This window comes from Bemisia tabaci, chromosome 4 (assembly GCF_918797505.1).
Source record: "Bemisia tabaci chromosome 4, PGI_BMITA_v3".
Taxonomy (NCBI): Eukaryota; Metazoa; Arthropoda; class Insecta; order Hemiptera; family Aleyrodidae; genus Bemisia; species Bemisia tabaci.
The window spans coordinates 38,530,747-38,548,874 of NC_092796.1; the positions used below are offsets into that span (position 1 = coordinate 38,530,747).

Consider the following 18,128-nt stretch of genomic DNA (forward strand, 5'->3'; position numbering starts at 1 on the left):
AACGAGGATTTCAAAGAAAAAATGTTTTGTTTCAAATGAGCGAAACTCGATAACTTCAAGAATGAAAAAATGCTGACGAGGACGTTTGCCTCGGGGTGAAAATTGCGAAGACTCTTCACGGAAAACAGATGTAGTTGCATATTTCTCTTACTTTTTTTCTATCTCCTCGCAGCGTCGAGCCTTTGGAATGCGTTTATTAATGTTTGAATACCAACCCTTTTCACGTCATATTTCTAATTCTCATGTATTTTGATATTTACAACTTTATCCAAGGAAAAGAAAGTTTGATATTTCGTGAGGGAAGCTTACCTAGATCTCATTTAGCGAAAAGGAACCAGCGTGATTACAGTGTTGTAAAAATGTTTCTTCTTCATAATTATCTAAAAAATCTCCCAGAGTAGCAAATAGCTTTGGCCTCCCACCGAAAAATTGTCAATTCTAAAGGAATTGCGCTGGTTCCTTTTTGCTGAATGCAATCCACCTGTCTGGTGGACCTGCCTGATTTTAAAAGCTGGGAGAAAAGTCCAGATTTGTTGATCAATCGTACGTCTTTTACAAGAGAAACAGTGCAAATCTGACGACAAATGAAATAAAAAATAAAATTACCAGTTCTCTTTTCCTGTTTTCTAACCAGAAAAAATGTATTCACTGTATAGCCAAGAGACTTTGTTGGATCGCATTCAGCAAAGAGGAACCAACGTGGTTACAGTGTTTTCAAAATCGTGCAATTTCTTCTCTCTTTATAAAAATACTCGATATGATGTGCAGTATTAAAATTTACACAACTATTTCCCTTTAAAATTAACAATTTTCTTGGTAGGAAGCAAAAACCATTTGCTTTGCTGAGAAGTGCTTTAGATCGTTATGAAAAAGCAACATTTTTACAACACTGTTACAGCGCTGGTTCCTTTTTGCTAAATGCGATCCAGTTGATCTGCATGTATGGAGCTCTTTTATAAGATTGTGGTGTTCGACTTCTGTGCGTTTACCTTTTGTTTTCCTCCTTTTTCTTGCTTTTGCTCCCGCTGAAATGTCCGGCGACATCAACGTCATGCCGTACTTGGCCAAGCGGCGGACTGCCAATCACGTGTGTCCGGTCTGCACGAAGCACTACGTCAACGAGGGCAGCCTCCGCAAACATCTCGCCTCGCATCCCGAAACCACCCCATTTGCCTCCAGCCTGAGGATGTGGCCCTGTTCCGTCTGTCAAGCGGTCTTCACTCACGAGTCAGGTAACCGTCCGCCCGTAAACTCTAAGCTACCTACACACTTACGCCCCAAAAACGGACAATAAGTCGCCCTATCCTCATATAAAGAGCGTATCTACACTCCGCAATGAGCCCTGTCGTCCATACAATTGAATGCTTTTCCGAGCTCATCCTAATGTGTACATACGCCCTTCCGTCAGCCGACGGACGAACACTCCCGTCCTGCGGGCTTTCTTTAAAAGAGAGAGCTTTCAAAACAATACAAAAATTGAACTACATTTTGCAATTAGGTATTATAATTTCTGGTTCAGTTTAGAAACAACGCATGTACCATTAGTTCCTTATGCATACACGTGTTTTTACAGATGAGTCAGACATTTCAGTTCCGAATTGCAAAATGTAATCAAATTGAGCTGGGTTGTGCTATATCTGATTCTGGAAGATGGTCAATTTGAATTTTTTGAATTTCAATTTTCTTGAGTACAACCTCTTAGACCCACCTTCCTTAGAAGCTCTCCTCAAACCTAATCTTATGTTTTTGTTATTACTATCTTGGTACTGACCTCCATTTACATGTGCAGGTCTCCTAAACCATATGGAGCACATGAGGATGGACCCGAAACATCAGTTCGCAGCACAGTATGTCCTTAGCAGAGCAGCTGCAGAGCGTCGTGAGCGAGATATCATGGCTGCAGCAGCAGCAGCAGCTACTGGCGGTCTGCCTTTGTCACTGGGCGCATCTCTCGGCCAATGCGCGTCCCCATCGGCTCATTCGGATAGTTCTTCAAATGCTGGAGAAAGACTGTCAAGTGCTGGATCCGAGGCTGGGATTAACAACGCGGCAATGTTGCTCAACAATAACAACAACAATATCAATAACACTGCCACAGCAAAGCTAGCAGAATTGATGTCTGGCCGAACAGGTGAGTGCTTGCAGCTTTTCAAGCATGATTTCAGTCTTGGGGATGATTATCATAATCCGAACCATCTTTAATTCGTGAATGATAATGATGGTAGATCATTGAAAATTCATAGATATATGTATACGGTTTTTACTTTTTAATGCCATTGCGTTCCGAAAATGGAGTGATTACTAGTGATAAAAGGAGAAACGCTCTTTTTTGAGCAGAAAAGTTTGGTTTCAGATTTTATCGTATGACTTCATAATCTATAGAATTTATGTATTGTTTACTGAAGTGCCTAGAATTTTGTAAGATTCTAAGCTCAGGATTTACTAATAATTTTCAACTAAAAAACAGGTAGCCATCAGAGGAAAGTCTTTCAATTGTCTATCTGTGTGCCACTGTTCTTTAGTTAGATGGTTAGTTAGTTAGTTAGAAATCAAGTTCGCCCTCAACTCGATGGATGCAACTTGAGCAACTCAGGAGTTGAAATAGTTGTATCACCCATTTTAGTTTAGCATGATGTCCAGGAATGCGTGACTTTAGTTGTAATCTTCGTGTTTTTAGGGACCTCAGTAAAACAATCATTGCGGTGCTTTAAATTTTGCATCGCTGATTTTTAATGAAATTTCTTCTTTCTTCTTTGTAAGAAGTCAGAGAAGAGACAAAGGGATTTTAGCTCCAGTGTGGTGAGGGACTTTTTCTAAGAAGTCAGGGAAAACTCAGGGAATTTTGAAATTGGATTGAACCTGCAACCTTGTCTATACGTATGCGCATTTTCCCCATAGTGTAAAGATTGAAATTGGAAGTTCAACTCAGTTTGGAAGCTATATAGTTAGTAACTTTTTCTGCTCTCTCACACAGGTGCAAGCAACGGCCACCACTACCTTAGTCCTCAAACTCAGCACTACAATGCAGATGAACTACAAAGGGCAGCAGCTTTGTTGGTCGGGCGACAACAAGCAGCAGCCGCTGTACAGACCTCCTCACCTCAACCTGATTCTCCACGAACAGCAGCTGTTGTAGCGGCAGCAAACCTCGCAGCAGCTATGCGAATGTCGCAGTCAAACGCAATGCAACATAACTCACAAGCATCTAATCAAAGGTAATCATCGTCTCTAGTGATTTGTGTTTAGGATATTGGACAATTTCTCCCTTGAATTTTCTTAGTCAACAGGGTAAACATTTCTCACATAATTTTGCTTGTTATCTATCACCAACTTGCGTCAATCCCAATTTAAACTTTCCTACTGAAACATTGTGAATTTACGAACAATTATTGAGCTTAGCTTGACCGCGGATGTGCAAATTCAGGCTCAAGAGTATCCCAAGCGAAATCCGCAACGATAGTGGCTTATTTAAAAGTTTGCCACTTTCTTAACCTTGCGTTTAAGTCTCCAGAGTCCATTGAGCTTAATAAGATTATCCTCCAATTGGACAGCATTGTGCATTAGGAAACCAGTGGGCTGATTATTGGCATTGATAGACAAAGCTATAGATAAAGGAGACATAAGGAGTAAGGAGCGATTTTATTGGTTGAAATGTGTGGTTGTTACAGACCAAGGGGGTAAATGATGGACTAACTAGATGCTAAAAGGTCTCTCGCATGAGTTGCCATTGGTTAGTCTATTATCTACCTCCTTTGTCCATTTCAACCACCCGCTTTCACCAATAAGATGCCTGTATATACCTTTCGTCTTTTTTGTCTATAGCTTTGTTTGCCAATTCCAACAATCAGCCTGCGAATGCTTAAATTCATATCTCATCTAGTGGCCCATCCTTGACCTCTTCTCTAGCAATATTTCCATTTCTCAAGCACGGTATTCATTCTTAACGGAGGACTCACTTTCCTTTCTTGGATTTCTTGCAGCAATAATGGAAATGTTCCTAACGCATCATCGGATAGTTTACAAAGCATGTCATCAGCTGTTCAACTAGCTATGGATGCGGCGGTGCGGTCGATGGTTGTTGATGTATCGATGAACCACCACCAAGGTAATCATCATCAGTCAGTATTACACCAGCAGAACCAGTCGTCATCGACGCCGTCCCTACAAGAAGCGTTCTTCCGGTCGCAAGCGGAAGCTCTGCGGTTGGCCGTTACCCAAGCTGTTGTTGCATCCACTTCGACCGCCTCCGGGGATAACGGCAACAACCACGTCCCTGGCCACAACAGCATTGCTCAATCCAACCTCATGAACGGGCAACATCCATACCATCAGAACCGAGTGACACCCGAACTGACGGAGGCGCTGCGTTTGCAGCAAGCTCTGCGCCTCCACGGAGACCCGCGCGCTCTTGGTTTCCTCCCGAATAATTCCTCGCAGCAGCATCCATGAAAGTTCAGCTACTTTTGATAAGATTTGTTCCTACCTTAACGGTTCCTTCCTGTATATAATCAGATCACGTTTTGTATATGTGTGTATTGCCTGTACACAGCCTTCGTGCAAATCAGTTGCATTCTTGTACAAATACTGTTCAAAATGATTCGTGTCGGTCTCTTCATCGTTCCAACGGCAGAATTTTTCCACCTGGAATCGACTCCTGCTTTTTGATTTAATACATATCTCTTTGTTTTCAATTTTTACGATTTCTCTTTTTCCCCCTACTTTTTTGGTCAGGTGTTTGGCATGAGTAAATACTTTGATTTTTTTTTTATTTTTTTATTTATTTTTTTTTTTTAGCTCCTCCACATTAATTTTATTTGGCATTGCAGAACTTGTTCAGTTTTTAAAAAAATAATTAAACGAATCTCCAATTTTTCGCTTATTTTGGTTATGGCACTTCTCTAATCTGAAATTATTATTTTTGAATAATTAATTGATTGAGGATTATTGTGTATCATTTGATGCGAAGTGCTATCAATTCAGGCTCATTTATGTGAAATCTCACATAGCTGTAAGACAGCTGATCCTGGAAGTTTTGTTTGAAACACTAACAGTTAAGCTTATTCTCCCATTACAAAACTGTTTAGATCATCCTCTCTCGATTTACTTATGCCATTCACTAAGAACAGGGTAACGTTTTAAGTTTTCTTCATGGAAGTGATCTTTTTCGATAATTTCCCTGTACAATTTCAGGGTCCTAATTGAATCACAAGTCAGTGCTTACGCTAATCACTTTTTATTTTGTTGTTGCACTCAAGATTTGTAGGTTGTTTGGGTGTTTTTGTTCCGTTACAATCAAATTTATATTTTTATACTGTTTCCGGAGAAAAGAAAGTTTCGCAGTTTGACTGGCTTGTGTTTCCCTTTGATTTTTATCATGACAAAATTTAACTCTTTGAACTTCTTCAAGAATTTCGAAATTTAGAGATTTGTATTAAATTGAAAAATTTTTGTAGGATATTTTCCCCTCTGCATAGCAAAAAATTGAACCAAAATTCTGCGGAAAACATTTTGTTTGTTGAAGTGTACAAGACTTGGTTGAATTTTCTCCCCTTTTTTTATTGAATGTCTTTCACAAAAAATATTCCTCCCTTCATGTACTAGGATAAATCAGTGAAAGAGAAAAACAAATTGCTAGGTTTATTTTGTTGCCTTTCCTTCCCTCCATCTAACTTTGGAGTAATTGCAGACATGCACCTGTTCATTCATGTAAATAAGGTAAATTGTAAATTTTGTGTAAACTGAAATTAAAAATTGTATGTAATATCATTTAATATATTAACCTAGGAAAATTGAATATGAAAAATAGTTGTATATTATTGTTATACTGTTCATGTGTGGCTAGTGAATTTAAATGAAGGAAATGAAAAAAGTTTATATTGGATTCTCTCCCTTTTTTATTATTTATAAATTATTGATTTATTAGTTATTTTTATTTCTTATTAATTTTTTTTTTCTTTTTTTCACCTCTGCTCTTTTTCTTTTTCTCAAAAATGAGGTTGTTGTGACTGATATGATTATTCTTGTTTTATTTTACTTATTTTATATTTTAATGGGGCTTGCAATTATTTAATTAGTATGATTTTGCAGTTTCAATATTCGTCAATTAATGAAAAATATTATCGTTGATATTGTCTTTTGCGAATTTTGTACTCTCCCCAAATCCATTTCAAGTCAACCAACTTTTCTTGTTTTCCTAGTAAAAATTTTAGTTCAAAGCATGAAAGGCGTAAAATTTGAATTAATTTGATAAACGTTTTTTAAACTTTTGGATGCGGAAAAAACGTCAATGGACATTTAAGTTTCTCTTTTCTAAAAAAATTTACAGGCGAGGGAAAATATTTTTACAGCCATCATAGCACACTGTAAGCTTCTTCCGAATTTTGCAGGTTAAGAAACACTACGTGTACTGAAGTACCTAGTGGAAGTCAGCTTTTCTCAATTATTTACTTTAGACATCTGTCTCTTCTAGCTGTTTGTCTAATCTTTGTCTTAAGATTATTATTGTAGTGCTAAACATTTAAGAAGATATGCACAGTCCCTGGTAAATTTTAACCGCATTCTCTGGTTTAAAATCCGTTTGTTGAAGCATTACCCACACCCAAACATTATTAAGCATACAGAACTTTTTTATTGTAAGAAACATTGCTTCCGCAAAATTAAGTCTAAATCATTCGGGATTCTTGATTAGTCATCCGTAATTATTTTATTTTTGTTTTTGGCTGTGATATTTATTTTTAAACTTATTTAATTAATTTTATTTCTTTCATAACGTATAATCATGTAAAAATAAGTTCTGAATATTCATAACATTGCACTCAAAAGTCCAACTTCATTTTCAAAATATTGTGTGTAATTTGGGTTAGAAATTTATTTTTCTTTCTTTGTGTGTTTCCTCCCCCTTTCGCAAAACGGTAGGATTAACCTGAATATCAAATTTGTTTTGTTTGCCATTATGAGACGATGTGCCTAGTCAATGTCCTTTGGCTTTTTATCCTATCAATTTTGAAAACTTACTTCTGGCTCGTAATTTAATTCCTGATTACGTTCTCTAATAATCTCATTTTTATTTTCTTCCCCCCCCCCCCCAAAAAAAAAAAAAAAACAATTTTTTTTCGAGTTTGGTTTTAAATTTGCACGTTATTTTTTGTTTTACTTTAGATCAATTACCTTGGTTTGTTTTTATTTTCAATCCAATTCACGACCAATATTTAAAATCTTCAAAAATCAAAATTTAAATTAGGGGGAGCGCTTAAAATCTATGTCAGTCAATCTAGTTCAGAAACTATTACGCAATAAGGGAAAAAATGATTTCTAAATCAATTCAGGGGATACATAAAAAAACCAAAGTTCTATCGTGCCCTTGGAATAGTCATTAGTGTCAACCCTCAATGCCTGAAGCCTTAAATGAGAATAAATAGTAATAAAAAAAAAATATCAATCGTTCTGAGAGGTGGAAAAATTGCCAACAAATTACACTTTATTCAACAGGCTCTTCTTCAGGAATGCTATTTGAATTTCTCCATAAAATAAATTTACTCTACTACTACTCATCATCCTTAAAATATGCTATACTTGGACTAACATGTCACTGAATTTTACATTTATTAAAGGCATATTACGTTGTCCCACTGCAGCTCCTAGATGAAGCTATACGATGTGGGAGGTTGACATAACAAGAAACATCAAAGTCACAGTTTTCTTGGTTTCTGGGTACCCTAACGAATTGATACAACTTGCACATATTTATTTTTTTCTGTCTTTTTCATTCCTTTTTTCTCGTATAATTTCAAAACCTCTTATAATGGAGTAGGTGTTCTGTAAAGTACCAATCCGCTTGTTTACATCGTTGATCAACCCTCGATTTTACGCTCAAAGCTAAATTTTCATCATTTTCAAAAATCATTTTTAAGTGCCCGTTTCCTCTGTTCAATAAAATTAAATTTAAAATTTTAGTTTAGATTTCGTTTATTGCAATATGATTGAAAATCTCAATATTTTTTTTTTTCAAACTAAAAAAAAAATGAAAAAGTTCAATACTTCTTTTATTTATTATTTTGTTTCTGTCGAAAAAAAAAAAAAATATTTTTCTCAGTCGTATGGCCCCCAAATTATCCCTTATTTTTTTACCAATTCAAAGAATAAACAACACTTTTTTGTCCCTAGTTTGCTTCAAGATTTATTTTCTTGTAATAAACATAATTAATACTATACTCTATGGCTCCCGTGAAATTTTACATTGGTACAAATAAATTCATTTCGCTCAATCATACTAAGAATAGGCTTTTGTGTAAATTGAAGAGCAGCGTTATCAGTATCGGTAGGCTCTTTATTATCTGTTATTTTTTCTCTAAATCATCGCGTCAGTACCTCATGAAAAGTGAAAAAGTTAACAGCTCAGTTAAATTATTTGTAAATACTGTCAGGGTAGCTGCAGTCACATTCTCGCACTTCAATTTTCTCTTTTCTCACACTGGTGTATTTTTCCTGCTTTTCATTTCGTTCTTTTTTTCATTGGTTCTTTTTTTTATCCTTATTTAAATTTCCAAACTCCCTTTTTTTAAAATTCATCATCATTGTTTTTCTCTAACTCCGCAAATGCTGAAATTTTCCATAATCAAATATCAGTATAAATATCAATACTTCACTTACCCTCTTCGACTAGTGTCTCCAAATCTGAAATAATTTACACCGCATATTAAGTCACCAATCCTCTTGAACGGATTTCTTTGTTTTTCTGCATCTCAAAAGGCCCTGAAAAACCCTTAGGTTTTAGAAATTGGACAGACTAGATTTTAGACTATTTCAAAGTGGGTTTCCTAAAGATACCCATGCCAAAAAAGTACAACTTATAAATTAATGTAATCACTGTTGATTTGGAACATCTTTTGCTCACTTTTTCAAATTTATCTTAGTTTAAAACAGTCTTTTTGGTTTTGGAGACTTTCGTTGGAGACTTTTATTCCTACCCCTTGAGCCACAACTGTTTACGTGTTTCGAAGCTCTTCATCAAAATGTTCTTTTATTTTTGTAGATAAAATTTATGATTTGTATTATTTTTATTAAATCTGCTCCGTTTCACAGTCATACCTAATTTATTGTACATAGAACCAAAGCAAGCTGACGTTATGGAATGAAAATAAATTTATATTTTTGTTATTATTACTCTGGGCATTGCTTCTAAGCATAGTAAGTTAACAAATCAAAGCGGGACCTTTGAAATTTTGCACTTCCTCCAAGCCTATTTCTTTTATAATCCATTTTTCGTACTTGCAATATAGTTTGTGCGACTTTCTTGAAAACATTTTAAAGCATCCTCAAAAGTTTCTCTTAATGTCTCTCATACTTATTTAAAAAATATAGAGGCGTTATATTGAATATAACACCCCTTGATTCAGTTTCACAATAGATGGGCGTTAATTATCTATAATTTGCAACTTTTTTTTTCAACGAAAGCACTTTACCGCAAAGCAAATTTTTTTGTTAAAAAAAATTATCTGCGTGTAAGTTATGATAAGTGGAGAGGAAGAACAAACCGTCACCAGAGAATCAATTTAGCAATGCTCTCTATCTATGTACCACCACGTGAGTTGAAGAAATGTTTTTTTAAAATTTTTTTGGAAAATATATGTTAATAATCACATTTGCTCTTAATGTCTTGGAAGAATGCCCAGAGAGATGATGAGAAAAATGAAGCAAATCTTAATTATTTTGTTAAATCACACTGTGCAATTTATGTTTTTTAAGGTGATCATTAGGTCTTACATTTTTAAAAGCTACCGCTAGAGTCCATGCAATTTATCAATATTAATTTTTGTATTGAATCAAGAATACCTCAAAATCAAGTAAACAAGTGCGCACATTTTTCAGTTCACTAAAAAATTATTTGTGTATTCAAAAGTTTTAAAGTTCAGATCCTCCGAATCTATTATTCTTTTTCTTTCTCTCTTCTTCACTAGAATATTTCAGTTTTGGTATTAAAAAAAATTGAAAGTTAGGAACCTAAAAGACTTATTTTTTATTTTTGTTGTGTCCATTTTACTTTCAATTATTTTTCAAAACATTAATTTGAGATGAATGAAAAATGGGATTCGCACGTAAATTTTGCAATAATTTGCTTAGTACCTTGAAAAAGCTCTAGCCAAAGTCTCTGTGTTCAATTTATGCTCTTAATTATATAAACAATCTTATCAAAGAGAAGAAAAAAGAAAATTTGCCATCTGTTCATAAGTTAATGGAGAAGAAATAAGTACTTCAACTTCCTGTTTTTCTAATTCATTCATGGACAATTTGAAGCTTCGTTTTTACTCTGCTAACAAGGTGAAATTCTACCGTATAAAAATAAAAAGGGAAACAAGTTGAATAACTTTTATCGACCAATTATTTTCATTCCTGGCCTCTTGTTTGTATCTTTACCATAATGCTTAAATTATTTTGCTTTTCTGTATCATAATTCTACAGGCGTTCTCTGAAATGCTCCCACAAATCCACTTCATGGATAAACCCTGCATGTATATGTCCCACATATTCACTTAACAATAAGTTTTCTAAATGTATCAATAGCCCAATGCATGGATTTCCTAGAAATCCTTGCACCATCCTCACTCAACCGAATCAAAGCATCAATAGCCCAATATATGATTTGCTTGACGTAATCATGTGCTCTGTGAGTTTTACAGCTCTACAATAGCCCAATACACGCCTCATACAATATGAGCGTGTACCACATGCATTCAATAGCTCTGTGACAATAGCCCAATACATAAGTCGCCCGACGTGCTTATGTACCATACTCAACTTTGGTATACCATATGGCACCATATTGAGTGATACCACATCAGTATCATATGATAACTATGGTATACCATATGGTACCTTTGGTATACCATACCACACTATGTATTATACTGCTGCAATAGCCCAATACACAATCGCCCTCTGCTGCGATTGTGTACCACATGCATTCAATAGTGCCGCAATAGCCCAATACACAGCTTGCCAGACGCAGCTGTGTACCACATACACAATAGTTCATCTCAACAATAGCCCACTGCATGACCTCTCTTGGTCATGCACCGCATACATATTACTTGCTGTAATAGCCACAAACATGATTTGCTGTTTACAGTCATGTACCATTATTACTCTGCTGCATCAATAGCTCAAATACACGATTTGCCTGACGCTGTCGTGTACCGTAAATTCCACTGGTTTTCATTCGATAATGAGCCCCATTTTCGTTTCCGTTGGTAACATTCAGAGTAGGTCAGTAGAGACCTGGTGATAGGTATAATTTCATCGTTCCCCTTTTGATACTTCTATCAAAGGTCTTCATCAATGAATACGCATCCAGTAATTCATAAACTTGTCTCAGTTTTTTTTTTCTTCTCATGTTTTTTGTTAATTATCAGTATAGTAGTTTAAATAGTTTCTCATTAATATGTTTTTCTGTCAGGTTTTCGTTGCAGTTTTGTTTTTGACTGTGGCTGCATTGAACTCCTTTGCTGTCTAACCTTTATCAATAGTAATCATATTTCACTCAGTTTTTCTTTAATGCCTCTTAACCCTCGCAGATTTTTGCTTCCTCAGATTTTCTCCCCTACGCCAAGTAATTTTTTCGGGAACCTTGTAAAATCACGGAAATTTTGGTAAAAACATCGTATCCCTGAAAAACTGAAGAAAACAGTGAGAACAACATTGAAAGCAAAGTTAACAGGCGCAACGATTTGGTTACACAAATCCAAGAGCTTGGTGATGGACCATATTCCATTCATTAGAGACATCAATTTACATTCCCTTAATGTTACAATCGTCATGGTGAGAAATGTTCCGATGATCAGATGGTTTACTTCTTTTTGATGTCTTAAAATGCTTTTGATTGTTCTTGCTGTTTTCGACAGGTTTGAAGTTTTAATTCGGGCTATTCAGGACTTTTAAGCTAAATGTTGACTAAAACTGCCCTTAGCTAGGGTGCTTTGACTTACTTCTCTCTTATTCAGTGTTTCCTGTTACATCATTCACTGTAATATGTAGTCCTCTGAACATCTATATAGTTATCTTATAAAGGACTAATGCTGAGGGTACACTCAGCTTATAAGTTTCCATCTCCTTAAGCATACTTCATGAATCACTCTTTTTCCCTCCTTAAACAAGACCTTAAAACATGCATTTGTCCTGAAGAAATATGCAATTTTCAGTTAGATTGCCTTTTTTTGGGACTGCTATTAGGGGTTTTCTCATTTTTTTTATGCACTCAAGCGAAAACTATAGAGACATGCAAAATTTGCAGTCTACATCGGTTAAGGCTGCGCCTGGAAAAGAGCTCTCATTTTCTTTCAATGTGCAATGAACTTTTACATCCATCGACTTATGCTTGAGTTGATAATTTACCCCAAAGCTTGGTCGTACAGATAATTTTTGTCAAAGCACCCTCTGGGGTCGTACCGCTCACATTTTGGCTTTTCCTCCTTACAAATTCATTCTCCGCGATTTCCTGTCCCTCCAAAAACAGTGAAGTATTTACATTTAAGAATAGGTCATTTACCATAGTAACTTACAACTGGATTTTCAATGTTTCAATTTTTCAGTTCGCTAGTTTTAATACCCTCTCCGTTAATTTCTGCTTTTGCAATAGTGTTTATTACAGATCTGAATTACATTTGTCAGTGTAATCAATAACATTTATGTTCGGTTATGTTTTCATCTGTATTCGTTGTCGTGTAATTTTACTTTTTCTTCATCGTTGCCTACCGTTCTCCCTCTTATTCCTGCCAAGTTCCTCCTAAAACTGTTTGTCTTATCTTTTAAATTTCATTCAGTGTAGAGATTCGTTATTATGGCAAAGCTAATGTGGCTGTGCTCTCTTTTTATCCATTTTTATAAGGATGCATCGCAAATTCGAGACTGAAGGCATGAATATGATTGAAAGCAGAAAGCAAAGATCTAGTTTGAGATTTTCGGAGATTCTGCTCTGACGAAAGCTTTCTTCGGTAAAAGTATGCAACTAATCCTATCTTTCCGTGGTGAAATAATTTGTCCAGGCTGATAAGGATAATTTTCGCAAGTTTTTTCCTGCGACTGATATGCCTACGTGTATTCCTTTTTTTTCTGAATGATAAGCTGAAAGTTTAAAATTTACGTTCCTTCTCGCAACTTCGAAATTCGTCCCAGTGTATTTGAAAGTTTCCTTAGTTTCATTCCATTCACATCTTGTGTGTGTGCATTGCTCACATAAGTTACTAAATCATTGTTTGGATTTATTTTGAATACTTATCAAGAGCTTTCATTTTCTGCAGAATTTTTTTTCAGTTTCGACTCCCTCTGAAGAAGTACCAAATATACATAAAAATAGAGAGTACATATAGTATATCGTAACATTCAGACTCTCAGCTGTCCCAAAAAAGCGAATCTCATGATTGGATAGACAGTTATAAGAGGAACTTTCAGGATATCCTTTGTTTCAGTTCAAGTTATTTTAATTCAGAAATAGCCAATAACTTACGGTTACAGCGTATTCGTAATGCAACACTTTTTTTTCTCTCGTTTTCCAACATTTGTATTCATTACTATTGTTTCATTTTATATTAATTTCTTACATATATTACTGACTAATTACATTTAATTCACTTATCTTTATTACATTTTAAATTTCAGCTTGATGGTAATGCATCATAATATTACTGCAATAGGTTTAAACAGTCCTTCAATTGGAAATAGGCGATCTGACTCGTAAGGCGTTAGCACTTGTGTCAGTCGTGTGAGGTTCAAAAATGCACTTCCCATTAATTTACTCATAGTAACTAAGTTTAATTAGGTACCAATTTGGAAGTAGTAAAGTGTAGAAACGTGTTTCTTCTGTGAAAACATTGTTTTCAAAAACATACGTACCAACTCCATCTTCATTTGCAAGCATGGTTGGGGAGCCGTTTTTCGGTAACTTGGCAGCATTTTTTGCTAAATAATGAGAAGGTCGTTTAAATTTTCTTTGTGTTTTAAGTACTTACTTAACTATGGTACTTAAATGCAGATAAATTATCTAAGCTGACAAATTCTATCACTAGCTGGCTAATAATCTAGGCTGGCTCGCTTCTCAAAATTAGCCGCTTTCATTTTCAAAATGAGGAAACCGATTCAATATATCATCTCATGATCAAATTGACCCACTCAATTGGTTGCAACTATTTCCAATTGAAATTACACTACACTCTCTCTTTAATTTTTCTGGTTGTTTTTCAATCTCAATTTAATTTAATTATTTTTAATTTTACAGACTTACTTTTTCCATTTATTTGTAATAGTAATACAATAGTTTGCAGCATACTTAATGTTTAAGAGATAATCAATAGTACCTACCATTCACAATTTTCCTCTCTTTGTTTTTCAGTGGATATATGTTTCATTTTCCTGTTCTTGTTCTTTTATTTCTTTAAGATTTTTTGCCTGTTCTTATTAATTTTTTGTTTTTCCCTAACTCGGTTGTTTCCTTTTACTGCACTGAGGTTTTCAAGTGTTTGCTGATTTAGACAATTGATTGTTTCTGTTCTCCATGAGTTCTGTCCACAATATTTTGTTCCCACTACCTACTTAATACTTTTTTTTCTTCATGTTTCGTTTCATTCTCCTTTTTTGTTCTTCCTCAACAATATGTACCTTGCTATTTTATTTTTTTTTTTATTTTTTTTTTATGAATTTGGGAATTTTTTTTTACAAAATAAAATTGAATTTTTGTACAAATTTCCCTTGGACATCTTTGTTCCGATTTGGATCAAAATTTAGTCAAAATTTCATGATGTTTGAGGCTCCAATAATTTTCCATGTTTTATGCGTGACAAAAAAGTCAAATTCTTTCACAAATTAACGATTTTCTAATGAATTTAGAGAAGTAAGAAAAATTGTATACACACACTGGTACTGAACGTTCGTGAATCCCAAATTTTTATTCTTGTATTGTTACTTACATTTTTAGTTTAAGATTTTCGATGTTATCTTGTCCGAAATGCGGGCACCTCTCTATCTCTTTTCGAATTATTTTAGTTGAATTACAAAACTAAAATAAATTTTTCTCCCCCTCCTCTTTTTTATCATGTTGTGTAGTTATACTTATTGGTGTATTGAATGAATAAACAAATCAAAATGAAGGAAAATTAAATCACAGCTTTTTCATTTATTATCCTTTAAAACACTCGTCTCAAAAGTAACAGGGAAGCTGTTAGTGCTTTAAGTATAGGTACTGCACACTTGAATCATACCAAAAGAATAGTGGTCAGCCAGTTCCACTAATCCAGAGAAGCATTCAGATAGCATATCTTGACTCTTCATTCACAGAGCATAATGGAATACATACAATTTAAAGGCGCATACATAAAAAATATTTGCAACAAGTAGAGACTGAAAAGTGCCTGGCAATGGCTCTTGGTGCCCACATTAAAAACTTAGTAGATTTATAAATAAGAGAAAATACATTTTTGTTAGTTGTTGTGTCTGGAATATCTGGTGTACATGGCATGTCCGATACATTTTCTCAAAAATAAAGCGCAACTAAACGTACATAGCCCACAGTTTAGCAGAAAAAGGGCAAAACAACATATAATCATCACAAAAAATATTTACCAGACTGTCGGGGCGAGGCCCCTTTTTCGTTCTGTGAACTAGCAGTTAGTTCTTTTGGGTGTGAAAAACCCTGATATTTCGTATCGTTTTCATAGCATTTTTTCTTGTATGATTTTTTCTCGCACCGCGTCAAGGACGGCGCATGCGGCACGTGCTGGGCCACGTGCGGTCCACGAAAGTTGCATAAGCGGTTATGCAACGGAACTTTCCATCGATTCTCGGCACGTGCGCCTCCACGTGTCGGCCACCTTCGTTACATAAGTGCGTTATGTAACGGAATTTTCCATCATCTCAGCGGTTATGCAACCACTCTTATATATACTCGGCCACATCAGTTGGTCATCGCCACTCTGCCACTCTCAGTCCCTTGGACTACACGGCACTCTGCCACGCTCTGTCTCATAGACTTCACGCTAGTACTTACTGTCTCCCTGCAGTTTTGCTACACTCTCTCTCTCTCTCGAGCACGCCTGATTGGATGCTCATCTCTCTCTCTCTCTCCCCCTCGAGCACGCCTGATTGGATGCTCATCTCTCTCACTCTCTCTCCCTCGAACACGCCAATTGTGGATGTTCATCTCTCTCTCTCTCTGACTCACTAGAGCACGCCAAATGTGGATGCTCTCCTCTTGCTCTCTCTCACTCTAGAGCACGCCAAATGTGGATGCTCTCCTCTCGTTCTCTCTCTTTTTGAGCACGCCAAATGTGGATGCTCCCTTTTCTTTCTCTCTCCTTTTGAGCACGCCAAATGTGGATGCTCCCTTTTCTTTCTCTCTCTTTTTGAGCACGCCAAATGTGGATGCTCCCTTTTCTTTCTCTCTCTTGTTGAGCACGCCAAATGTGGATGCTCTCTTCTCTCTCTTGCACGTTTGAGTACACCAGATACTCCCATTCTCTCTCTCTTTTCTCCCGGGCGCTCGCTGATGAAACCCGCACCGACTGTCTTATGACGTCATCGCGACTCTGAGAGCGCCCACAATCCCTTCGGTAGATTGGCCTGGTCCTCCGAGTTCTCTCTCTGGCTGGGGCCGCGACACAGACTTCATTTTGATATACCTGTAGTTTTGTCATTGCACCTAGGAAAGCATATACTTTTATTTAGACTTCTGATGTTAGAGATATCCTATCGCATTTCATTTTGTTGAAAGACGAATGGTAATCGCATTTGTTTCAAATGACAAGGAATTCATCAAAATCGTTCTTTGAAAATTTTGCACTTAAATGTCAAAATTATTTTTCCCATAGAAAAAAAAAACAAGCAGGAAGCTCCAACGCATTGGCGTCGGAGAGCGGCTCTGGGGGCAGTAGTTGTAGTCAAGAATGAGGGCCTAGACACATTTTGTCATTGATGTACAATCCGACAACTGTCGATTCATGTTTTGTAACTTAGCAGATTTACGTAGCCGGTGTATAAATGTGTATTGGGCTTTGATATGGCGAATACATGGCATTATCACTTGTTGTATACTTTTAATTTTGAAAGCTCTTTGGAGGTCCGCTTCCTAAAAAATCTCTGGTTGATAAGTCGTTTAGCGAGGCTGCAAAAAATTTGCATTTTTATATCTGAAAGTGTAGGTATTGGTTTTTTGTATAATTGTTTTTTTGGATTGCTGGAAAAGTAACGCATACTTCTATAATTTAGGACTGAGTCAGGGAAATATAAGGTTCGTTAAATAGTAAATATTCCTAGTACCGTGTGACACTATTGTTAACGAAAAGTTTTTGCAACTTGTCAAAGAGGTTGTTGAATGATCTTCGAATAACTTTTGATGAGCTAGAGGTAATGGTTCTATCTGCAGCTCGTGGACTTCTGTACGATATTGTCCAGAATCATCTGAATTTTCAAAAAGTGTCCGCTTGTTCGATACCCAATTTGCTCATTCATGCATACAAGGAGAAGCGCATGAAAGCTTTAGCAGACATTTTGGAGATGAATCAAGAATTAGATGAAGAATTTATGACTTAAATCACGGCACCTTAATCACGGGATGACCTTAATTACGGCAACTATTTATTGTCCATGAGATGCAGATGGTTCCATTTCCCTAGCTCATCAAAAGGTATTCGAAGATCAATTTCATCAGCCACCCGTACGAACCACGTTTCTAGTGACCCGTACTTGCTTCGCACGTATGAAACATACAATCAGAGAAAACAGAATTCATCTTACAATAATCAATAATCAGTAGGACATGAATCGTTGCGATGTATAATACGACATTATAATGCGGCATTACTATTGTAATTCATTTTAATGGATTAGGGGCATTATAAATCATTATTGCCACGTCGGAATGAAATGTTGTAGACTGAATTGAAAAGCATGTTGGCAAAATTTATTATAAAAATAGTATAACATGTAGGTACATAACATAAAGGTAATACAAATTAAATGATTAGAGCGTGTATATTTCATTACATTATAGGTATATTACAATCATTTTTGTCATTGTTGGAAATTTTGATAGTTTGAAATTTGATAGTTGATAGTTGATAGTTTGAGAGTTGAAAATTTGGTTATTT

The 18,128-nt window shown here is 35.8% G+C and overlaps 1 protein-coding gene across 7 annotated transcripts in view; it reads left to right on the forward strand.

Annotated features, from left to right (window-relative positions):
- The window catches only part of dati (zinc finger protein datilografo), a 169,018-nt gene extending 153,873 nt beyond the window's left edge, over positions 1-15,145 (forward strand). For 5 of the 7 annotated variants that reach the window (XM_072299807.1, XM_072299806.1, XM_072299811.1 and 2 more), the window contains 4 exons: positions 1,014-1,232; positions 1,790-2,131; positions 2,975-3,215; positions 3,981-15,145. In XM_072299807.1, coding sequence (XP_072155908.1) covers positions 1,014-1,232; positions 1,790-2,131; positions 2,975-3,215; positions 3,981-4,449 — 1,271 coding nt within the window. In that variant the 3' untranslated portion in view covers positions 4,450-15,145. The remainder of the gene's footprint in view (positions 1-1,013; positions 1,233-1,789; positions 2,132-2,974; positions 3,216-3,980) is intronic. The other 2 variants (XM_072299809.1, XM_072299810.1) reach the window with 2 other exon arrangements.
- Positions 15,146-18,128: the final 2,983 nt, after the last annotated feature.